At 39.9% G+C, this 11567-nt stretch overlaps 1 protein-coding gene across 49 annotated transcripts in view; it reads left to right on the top strand.

Moving 5' to 3' along the window:
* Positions 1-11567, top strand: part of LOC104006775 (uncharacterized) — a 123070-nt gene that overhangs the window by 40862 nt on the left and 70641 nt on the right. For 38 of the 49 annotated variants that reach the window (XR_010157650.1, XR_010157656.1, XR_010157630.1 and 35 more), the window contains one exon: positions 4443-4537. Coding sequence is in view for 2 of the 49 variants with exons in the window: in XM_063812293.1 (XP_063668363.1) it covers positions 4443-4537 (95 nt within the window). In the remaining 47 variants the exon portion in view is untranslated. Of the gene's footprint in view, positions 1-4442; positions 4538-5411; positions 9231-10103; positions 10236-11567 lie in introns of those variants that run through there. The other 11 variants (XR_010157638.1, XR_010157629.1, XR_010157641.1 and 8 more) reach the window with 5 other exon arrangements.

The raw sequence follows: 11567 nt of genomic DNA, 5'->3' as shown, positions 1-11567 counted from the left end.
TGATTTGTGTACATTAATTTTGTATCCAGAAATATTGCAGAATTTTTGTATCAGTTTTAGGAGCTTTTTGGAGGAGTCTTTAGAGTTTCCTAGGTATACAATCATATCAGCAGTGACAGTATCAGCAAACAGTGACAGTTTGGCTTCCTCTTTACCGAATTGGATGACCTTTATTTCTTTCCCTTGTCTGATTGCTCTGGCTAGGACTTTCAGGACTGTGTTGAAGAGAAGTGGTGAGAATGGGCATCATTGTCTTGTTCCAGTTCTCAGAGGGAATGCTTTCAACTTTTCCCCACTCAGTATTATGTTGGCTGTGGGTTTCTCATAGATGGCTTTGATTACATTGAGGTATGTTCCTTGTATGCCGATTTTGCTGAGAGCTTTAATCATAAAGGATGCCAGATTTTGTTGAATGTTTTTTTTGCATCTATTGAGATGATCATATGATTTTTGTTTTTAATTCTGTTTATGTGGTGTGTCACATTTATTGACTTGAGTGTGTTCAACCATCCCTTCTTCCCTGGTATGAAACCCACTTGATTGTGGTGAATTATCTTTTTGATATGATTTTGAATGTTTCCATCACAAAGAAATGATAAACGTTTGATGTGATGCATAGGCTAAATACCCTGATTTGCTTATTACACATTGTATACATGCATCAAAATATCACACTGTACTATATCAATATGTATAATTATGTCAATTAAAATAAATAAAAATAGTAGCCATGACTTTAAATAACTTAAGAAATAATATAATGGACCAGGGGATGAGGAAATAACATGACCCAGCCCTGACCAATCAGAGTTTCCCACACTGTACCACATCTCCATAACAACAGGTATTGGTCCAAAGGTCATCTTCTCTGGTTCTTTATTTATGAACATTGTGAGAAAGATGTCTATTTTTCTGCTGAAGCTGTTAAGGTAGAATAATATGAGAGGAGTTGGAGCTGATAAGCTGATATTGGCTATCTTCTTTAGAAGTACAGAGAGATCTGATGACAAATGTGTCTCTGAATCTAATCATGTCTCTAGCCAGCCTCACCCCTGGCCTTTCCAGATAAATTTACATGTTGAATCTTTTCTTTAAAATTATTAACTTGTGACTAAAAAGGTCTTGCTTCTATAACACAAATATTATTTGTTTTTAAATGAAGGCCCAACAGATTTTAATGTTCTCTCCATCAGTGAGCTATAATTACTAGAAGTATAGTCTTGGACATATCACTTATATTAACCTTTCTCATTCCCAGTGTTACATCTGAATCTTGAAGACATAAAATGAGCTTTGACCTAGTATAAGGATTAGGAGGTAGAATAAATGTAAAGTACCAGGACCTGACACTTGGAAAGTTTTTTTAAACGTCTCAGCTCTTTTCATCATTTGTAAGCTGCACTATTAATTTATTAACAGTTTTTGAGGGAAAACTTAAATCTGCATTAAACGTTTGCAGTGTTTTTGGCTGATTGGCATACTTATATTTATCCTTTCAATTATGTAATATTTTCCCATCCATAGCCAAATTTTAAGACTTATGTTTTTGAGAAATATAGAGTCAAAAGCAGTTTCTGACTTGACTTAGGCCACAGGTTACTCTGCACAGCATCACTGAGAGACACCTATCTGTAAAGCTTTTCATATACATAATCTCCAAGACATATAATGCTGTATGGAGACACTTGAATTTCCACAAAGATGCTGGACATTTCATCAGGACCTTATGGCGCTGGAGGCAGATAAGATCTTTCAGAATCAAATTAGCACCCCTTGGCCTGAAGCCTCACATGCTAAGATACAGAGTTCCTAGGGTCCCTCCTGAATATGGTCTTCAAGATGAAGAGAAAATGTCAGGCTATGAGATTCAAAAGAGAGGAGTCAGAGAAACACCTCCCCTGGGATCAGGACCAATTTTAGTTTTGAGATTTAGTCAAAGAAAGATATAGAAGCTAAATATAGGGCCACAATTTGAAGACATAAGAAAGGTAAGATTTCACAGTGTTAGTGCTGAGATGGGGCCAGTTGTACAATATGATCCCAGAATCTCAGTGCTGACATCATTCCAAGTTTAATCTTCCAATTCTCCAACTCAGAATGTCATATTTTCCTCCTTCACTCCCACGTCACCTCCTGTAGGGCACTTCTGCATGGCGTGCAAAGAATCTCCCTTGATGGCTATTTTCTGTGCTTGCCCCTGGAGTCTTCTCTGTGTTGCACCTGTGATCACACTGTTCTATAACCAGGTTCTTCCCCCAGAGGACTGAGGGCTCCCTTCATGTATCTCCAGTACCTAGCACAAGATGAGTTTTATTGCATACTTTACTTCATTTTTATCATATATTATTTAAAAATGGTTCTACAAAGCTTATAGTGAAAACTCTTAACTTTTCAGAGACAGGAATTTTTCCCTGTCCCACATCTCCTAATCTGAAAATTTCTGTTTTGTAGAAGCGGCCACTTTTTGTTCTTCAAAAAATTAAACATAGAATTGACATATGATCCAGCAATTCCTCTTCTGGGTACAGACCCAAAAGAAGTTAAAGCAGAGACCAAGCAGATATTTGTACATCATGTTTATAACAACATTATTCACAACTGCCAAAAGGTAGAAGCAACAGAGTATACATCCATCGATGGATGAACAAAGTGTGGTAGATCCATACAGTGGAATATTTTTCAGAAGAAGGAAGGAAATTATTTTCCTGTATTATGTATGAACCTTGAAGACATGAAGCTAGATTAAATAAATCAGACTGAAAAGGAAAAATTTTGTATGAATCCACTTACATGATTCACCTAGTTTAGTAAGATTCATAGACAGAATGTAGAATGGAGGTTATCAGGGGCTGGGAGGAGGAGAGAGTGAGGAGATGTTGCTTAATAGACCTAGCATTTAGTTTGGGAACATGAAAAAGTTCTGGAGATGGAGGGTGGTGATGGTTACACAGCATGAATATACTTAATGTCATAGAACTATACACTTAAAAATGGCAAAATGGTAAATTTTATTATATATTTTTAACCATAATTTAAAAAAGCAGCTACTCTAATGCTTTAAATAGCTTCTTCTTATCCTTATCTCCATATTTCTTTATTTCTTGTTCAAACTTTTTTTATTTTTTATTTTTGGAGACAAGGTTTCACTCTGTCACCTAGACTGGAGTACAATGACATCATGGCTCACTGCAGCCTTGGCCTTCTGGGCTCAAGTGATCCTCTCACCTCAGCCTACTGAGTAGCTAGGACTACAGGTGCAAGCCCACCACACCTGGCTAACTTTTCTGTTTTTTGGTAGAAATGGGGTCTCACTACATTGCCCAGGCTGGTCTTGAACTCTTGGCCTCCCAAAGTGCTGGGATTATAGGTTTGAGCCACTGTGCCCAGCCTCAAACTTTCCATTATAGAAAACTTCAAATACACAAAAACAGAATTATATAATGAATTCTCATTATCCATCATCACATTCAATAATTATTAACATTTGTCCATCATATTTCATATGTTTCCACTTTTTTCCAGGAGAATTTTAAAAAATAGACTTCAGTTCTAGAACAGTTTTAACTACAGGAAAATTGAGAAGTTGTTTCTCCTGTTATTAACATCTAACATTAGTATGGTTCATTTCTTACAATTATTGAACCAATATTGATGCATTATTTTTAACCAAAAGTCGTACATTACTCAGGTGTCCTTGAGTTTTACCTAATAATATTTTTCTACTCCAAGGTCCCATTCAAGATACCCTATTACATGGGGTTGTCATGCCTCCTTAGGCTCCTCTTGGCTGTGACAATTCCTCAGATTTTCCTTGTTTTTGATGACCTAGACGTTATTGAGGAATACTAGTTAGGTATTTTATAGAATGTTCCTCTATTGGAATTCGGTGTTTTTTTTTTTTTTTTTCTTAATAAGTAGAGGTTATGGATTCGGGGGGAGGAAAGCCACAAGTGAGGTACCATTTTCATTACATCATATCAAGAATTCACACTTCCAGAAGAGGGAGTTAATGCTGTTCCTTTAAGGACAAAGTATCTACCTACCTTATTTGGAGTTCTTCTGCAGGGGAGATTTTGCCTCCTCTCCTCCATTGATTTATTTATCACATCATTTATATCATTATAAACTCATCTCTGGAGAATTGTAAAAGCAAATCCTTTACATACAATTTCACAGTTAAATAGTTCAGCATGCATCTTTCACAGAATAGGGTTTTTAAAAAACATAAAGCCATGCTATTCTCACACTAACAAAATTAACAACAGTTCTCTAATTTTGCTAAACACTCAATGCATATTCAAATATCTGTCTTGTCTTTTTCAATTGGTCTGTCTGAAACAGAAGCTAGAGAAGGTCCACACATTGCAATTGCTTCTTATGTCTCTTTATTCTCTGTTCTTCTATAACATACCACCCACCCTACCTATTTTTTTTTTCTCAAGGCTTTGATTTGTTGGAGAAACTGTTACCAGAAAAACAGGTCCCGATCCCGACCCCAAAAGAGTATTCTTGGATCTTGCACAGGAAGGAATTAAAGGTGAGTCACAGAGTACAGTGAGAAGGAGATCGTTTATTGAAAGTTACTCAGATACAGAGTAAGTGTCCTCAGAAAGCAAAAGGAAGAATGCACCATCTTTGTTGTAAACTCTTCTAATGTAGGGGTTTAATCTACATAAAAGCTAAGTTAAATGTCTATGTGTGGGTGCTCTGACAGCATGACAAAATTTAGGACCTATTGATTTAAAGAAAGTTATCCTTGGCATTTTAGTTAGTATATCAAAGCATGACTATAATAATCTTAAAAGCATATATTATAATGTGACGTCAGGACATGTGGACATTCTGTTGTCTGTCATAGGCGTTTGTTCTTGCAGGCATTATTAAGTTGTTTGATCAGCTGTAAACCTCTTATGACCATGGGTTGTGACTGGCAAGGAATATGCCTTGCTAGTTGAAAGATGGAGTTGACTTTAAAATGGTGTCACCCTGGCTCTCCTATGCTTCTGTTTCCCCAAAAAAGCCAGATTACTTGTCCTGTAGAATGATCCACATTCTGAGTTTGGCTAATGACATTCTCATGGTATTAACTTGTTTCTTTATATGTTGTTTTTTCTGTTACCCACAAAATAATTCTTCTGATACACATTTGTAATCTTACCATGCCAGCATCTGCTACTCTTCATGTTACCAAATTTCTGTTCAAGGACCACTAAAGCCACAGTCAGTGGACATTCTGAGACCTCTAGGGGAGGGTGGAGATGCTGTCCTTTAATATAGTCTGACCCAAGCAACCTCCGCACTTGGCATGGTGAATCTAGACAAGCTAAAGAATTTACTATGCCCCAGGCCTGCACCAGCCCTCTCCTAAGACCTTGGGCACTCTCATTTCCCTTTTTTTTTTTTTTCTAAAGGAAGTCATAGTTTCTCATAACCTTTGCTAGTGATCCTGGACCTTGGTTGTTCCCTGAGGCTGTGTTCTCCACACTGCTGCCATCATGCTACAGCAGAGGTGCAGAAAGCTCAGGAGAGAGAAGGGAGGAAAAGCTGAAGATTTTGTGTTATTCATGCTTTCCTGACTCCGGTGAAAGTGCTTCCTCCACCTGCAACCATTTCTGTTTCTATACTGCTGAGTCTTGTGTTCCCAAGACCAAGGGAAGCCCATTTTCTTTAAAGCCAGTCACAGTTTCTGTTGGCTGATGGAATATCTGTTGTCCAGCAGTTGTATTCCTGCTCACAAATGCAAAACAGTTTGATGCCACGCACATTCCAGGGCTTAGACTGGAAATGCTGTCCCTTGCCCCTTTGTTACCTTCTGACAGGGATCAGTCCATAGTGTAGTTGGTGTCACAACAGTCCCAAAGAAGCCTTCCAATAGATACCCAAATGTGATTCAAAGCGGCACAGGCACACACCACGGTGCCACATGGTGCCTATGTAAAGCAGGTATATCAGGAATGCTAAGCAGAGAAGTAGCAGAACACACTGATCCCCATGTTCTCATTGTACAGTTGGGTGCAATTAAGCTGGCACAATGGACTCTTCTCATGGCTACTGTTCCAGTAGTGTGGATGCCCCCAAATGCTGCATATTTACTAGGACAGCCAGGCAGAGACAGCTGTGTACTATGATACAACAGTAGTCCCTCTTAGAGGAAGTGACCTTGTTAGAAGTGGGAGTTTCTGAAGCTCTTCAGCTGTTACTGGCCTGCTCTTCCATAGCGTTACTTCAGACCTGCTGGCCCAGCTATCCACTCCACTAACAGGTCTGTCTCTGCTAACAGGTCTAGCTCTGTCTCCTCAGCACATGTTCTAGGCTCTGACTGCAAGTGCTGACTTGGGCTCCCAGCCCCACACAGACCCTCTGTTCCATGAAAGGGCCATCTATGCAAAGTGCCCCCCAAATGCCAAAGGAGCCAATAAACCAAGGAACAAGACAGACAAATCTAGTTTGTCAGTAAAGAGTGTTTTATTGGGGAACTTACAGACAGAAGCGTGGTCTTGGATGGCAGCAAGACAGGTAGGTTTCTGCACTTATTACCCCCACACCCAGGGCTTATATACCACAGGGAAAGAGTATACATGCTCTGTGCAAGACAAAGGCTACTACTTTCCAGAACAGGTAAGAATGCTAATGTGTCATAGCCTAGAATTTGTATAACATCAAGGTTGACATGTTCTTACAATAGGGATGGTAAATAAAGTAGGAATCAGGAGTCAGTCCTGGGACTGGGGCTAATCAGAAGTCAGCAAAGAGAATTAGCATCCAAGAGGGAGTCACTTTTCTCTCCACATCCCAGCCCTCTAATCCAGCTCTTACAATCTCATGGACTCACATTTCCCCCATAGTCCCTGAGCCTTCAGAGGGGGCTGTGGGTGACATTTTGATGGTGTGAGTGACACATTTTATCAATTTGTTTTCTACTTGTTAAGCAGGGGCCACAGCAACAACACAAACAACAGGCGATGATATGTATGCCAGGTGTAAGACACAGAATTAAAAATGCCCTTTACCATGTTTATTCAGGAACCAAACCAAGAGATATAGAGCAGAACAGCAATAGGAACAGAAGACTATGGGTGGAATTAAAAATGTTTAATAGGTATTTGGTGGGGCAGTTCTTCCCCATTAAACAGAATGACTGGTAGCTCCATCTCTGTTGATTAGGAACATAGGATTGTGGGCTGGGAGTACACACCAAACATGTTGCCTGAGGGGCAAAGGCGCTGGTATTTTGTGTAAGGTTACAGGGGCAGCAAAGGACCATGTCAAATGGCCAGCCAGGGTGCTTCTTAAAAGGGGCTGTGTTCCAGTTTATTGGTACGTGGAGTGTTTTGGCCCAGACTTCAGCAGGATCAATGGAGACCACTTTAGTTGGTAGGGTATTCCTTGCTGTCTGGAAAGAAATGCTCTATCCAACATAGGGGAAGTTGCTAGTCCAACCCCCATTCAAGTGTCTCCTCCCTGGCTCAAGATCTTGAGGAGTTCTAAATAACCTTTGCCATTGGCCTTTTATCTGCTCAGGTCAGAGATGCATCTGGTTGGACTTTCTTTACTACTATGGTTAATGGATCCATCTCTGTGGTGGTCCTGAGTCATTGGTGTGGTGCCAACACCATATTTGTCTCAACTAAATTAAGGTTTCTAATGGCTTGAGGCAAAATCTTTGTCTATGAAAGATATTGGATTTTGAGAGTGCTCAAAACTGTGCCTTCAAAATACCATTTTTCCTTTCAATCAACCCTGTTGCTTGGGGGAGTATACAGTAAGTGAAATACCCAATCTATGTCCCTTTCATGCATCCAGTCTTGGACACCATGTCTGGTGAAATGCATGCCTCGATTGCTATCAATATGTGGAGGGTATCCATACATGACACTGAGTTGCTCCAAGCCCCTGATGGTGGCTGTTTGGTTTGCTCTTACAAGGGAAAGCTTGCAACAATCCCATGGCAGTGTATACACATGTTAGTGCATACTTTCGTCTCAAGATTACTGGCAGGGGTCTGATGTAGTCTATCTACCAGTCTGTCACAGGGGTGGCTGTCTTATGTATATGTCCAGGTGTATGTGGGATGTGGCAGAGGTACAGACGGGAACAAATTAAGCAGTTTGCTACCGCCACCACTAAATCTGCATAGCAGAGAGCCAATCCTGCTCCCTTTGCTATTTGGCAGCCCATTCATGCACTGAAATCCCCACTGTGATATGTACCTAATCAACTAGCTCAGTATTCTAATTTTTGCTAGGATGTCTGCCTCCATGTTTCTGGGAGGTGAATCTGACCAGTGTGCTGAAGCAATTAGGTCCACAGTGGGTTCCTGTAGACTTTTCCAAATGTCTTTCCACATATCAGCTCCCCATAAGGATTTTTAAATTATATACCAATCATCTCCGGCCCTTTGGGCAAGCCAAATTGTAAGACCCTTAAGTACTGCCAGACTGTCTGTACAGAGAACTATAGGTGGTGGCTCACGGGTACAAACCAACCATGCAGCTTGGAGTTCTGCCCATTGACTGCTCTGTTGCATTCCCATCTCAAACCAGATACTGTCTGTGGTTGTGCAGCTACTACTGTCCATACACAGGGTTACCTTGGCTCAATGCATCTAAGTACCAAGCATTATCAGGAATGAGGGCCATGCCTTCATGTACCATTGGAGACATCTCCTGTGAGGGCTCCACAATAGGGGCAGCACTGGACTCATAATGTACTGGCCCTAAGATAGCATGCAGTTCATCTCGTAAGGGATGCATGGAGAAGGCACTATGTTGTTGCATGTATGCATGGCACTTTTGTAAAGTGGAAACTTGGGCAATAGCTGATACAGGCCTGGCAAACACTCCTACCCAGTCCTTGATAGGAGACCTGTTCTCCCTGGTACCAGGAAAGCAGCAGTTATCAATTCAACTTGTGGCAAGACCTTCTATATCCCCAGGACCTGTTATTCAACTGGGAAATAGCAGGTTTCAGTACCCTTCCATTAATTGTGACTAAAATTCTAAAGGAACTGCTTCCCTATGCTGGACTTTATATTTTCATCATCCAAAATTATAGTTTAGTTTTACCTTTAAAAATATGTTTTTTGTTCTCATTTGTTCCATAGGTTTCTCCTTGAAATTTATATTGTATGGTAAGGTTTCCTATTGTTTGCATTTTGTGGATTGCACGCCAAGGTGTGGTTTAATGTATTTCTATTACCTGTATTTTCTATAAATTGGTAGTTTGGTATAGAGGTTTGTGTACATACAGGGTTTTTTTTTTCTGTAAGTATTGATGGTTCTGTAAAAGGAAAATAAAATCTTGGGGCCCCAAAATTACTAAGCTAAAGGGAAAAGTCAAGCTGGGAACTGCGTAGGCCTCCCATCTGTTCAAAGTCGCCCCTCTGCTCACTGAGATAAACACATGTCTGATTGCCTCATTTGGAAAGGCTAATTGGAAACTCAAAAGAATGCAACCATTTGTCTCTCATCTATCTGTGACCTGGAAGCCCCCTCCTTGCTTCGAGTTGTCCCGCCTTTCCAGACGGAATCAATCTTTAGCTTACATATGTTGATCACTGTCTCATGTCCCCTTAAAATGTATAAAACCAAGTTGTGCTCTGACCACCAAAGTTGTGCTGAGAAGTGACACCAAAGAACATGGTGGCATAAGAACTCCAAGGACCCCCTCCCCTCCACAGCGGCAATGTGCTTGTTGAAACACCAGTATAAAAAAACTCGATGAGAGCTGTGATTGGATTTAGTGTTGATATATTTTTTGTAAATTGTGGTAAAACATGCATACTATATAATTTACCTTCTAACCATTTTTTCAGTGTACAATTTGGTGGCATTAAGCACATTTACAGTGTTGTGTAACCACCGCCAATATCCATTTCCAGAACATTTTCATCATCCCAAACAGAAACTGTACCCATTAAACCATAACTGCCCATTCTCCCTACCCCCAGCCCCTGGTAATCTCTATTCTATTTTCTGTTTCTATGAATTTGCTTATTCTAGCTACTTTATATAAGTAAAATATCATATTTGTTTTTATTTCTGGCTTATTTCACTTATAGTGTTTTCAAGGCTCATCCAATTAGAATTTCATTCACTTTTAAGGCTGAATAATATTCCATGCTTATGTGCACCGTGGGTTGTTTATCCAGTCATCCTCTGATGGACACTCGGTTGCTTCCACCTTTTGGATATTGGGTATAGTGCTGCTATGGGCCTGAGTGCACACATATCTGGGTGAGTTCCTGCTTTCAGTTCTTTTGGGTATGCCCAAAAGTGGAATTGTTGGCTCATATAGTAATTCTATTTTTACTTTCTTGAGGAATCACTATTCTGTTTTCCATGGTGGCTGCACCACTGTATACTCTCACCAGCAGTGTACAAGTGTTCCAGTTTCTCCATATCTTCACCAACACTTGGTCTAGTGAAGTTCACCATATTTTTATGTCCTTATTGGCATTCCTTTTTTTTGTGTGTGTGACAGAGTCTTGCTCTGTTGCCAGGCTGGAGTGCAGTGGCACAATCTCGGCTCGCTGTAACCTCCACTTCCCAGGTTCAAGTGATTCTCCTACCTCAGCCTCCTGAGTAGCTGGGACTACAGGTACCTGCCACCATGCCCAACTAATATTTGTATTTTTTTGGTACAGACGGGGTTTCACCATGTTGGCCAGGATGGTCTTGATCTCTTGACCTCGTGATCCGCCCACCTCGGCCTCCCAAAGTACTGGGATTACAGGCATGAGCCACCATGCCTGACCAGCATTCCTTATTTTTATGTCCTTATTGTATATCTTCTTTGGAGAATTGTCTATTCATGTCTTTTACTCATTTTTGAATGAGATTGTTTTGCTATTGTTGAATTGTAGTTCTTTACATATTCTGGATATTAATTCTTTATCAGATATGTGATTGGCAAATATTTCCTCCTAGTCTGTGCATTTTCTTTTGACTCTCTTAATAGTGTCCTTTGATGCAAAAAAGTTTTTAAATTTTGATGCATTCTAATTTGTCATTTTTCTTATATTACTTGTACTATTGGTCACCCGCCAAGAAACCACTACCAATTCTAATGTCCATAGATTTTCCTCAGTATTTTCTTGAGGGTTTTACAGGTTCAATTCTTAAGATTAGTTCTTTGAGTCATTCTGACTTAATTTTTGAAAAGGGTGTAATGGAAGGACATGAATTTTGTCCAGCATCATTCTTTTGCATGTGGATATCCAGGTTTCCAGCACCATTTGTTGATGCACCATCTGTTGCAGTGGGGCTGACACATTTGTAAGATGCAGTGAGCATTAATACATGGGAGCACCATGCATTTATTTACCTGTCTTTACTTCACAGTTGTTTTGAGAAGGCTTTCACTGACAGACTCAACAGAAATGAATATATATGACTTCTTATAAAATCATATTCAAGTAAAATTATAAATTTTAAAATGTTAAGACTGGAGCAAGACTGGAACATCACTAGACAAGCTGAAACATAGGCTGAAATGAAGGGTTATGTTTACCTTGCTACAAATTTTGTTGGCCCACAATCTCTTATGCTTATTGCTTAAGAGAGCCA

The sequence above is a fragment of the Pan troglodytes genome, chromosome 5 (assembly GCF_028858775.2).
Source record: "Pan troglodytes isolate AG18354 chromosome 5, NHGRI_mPanTro3-v2.0_pri, whole genome shotgun sequence".
Classification (NCBI taxonomy): domain Eukaryota; kingdom Metazoa; phylum Chordata; class Mammalia; order Primates; family Hominidae; genus Pan; species Pan troglodytes.
The sequence above is the reverse complement of the archived record's forward strand: the minus strand, read 5'-3'. Positions and strand labels throughout refer to the sequence as shown.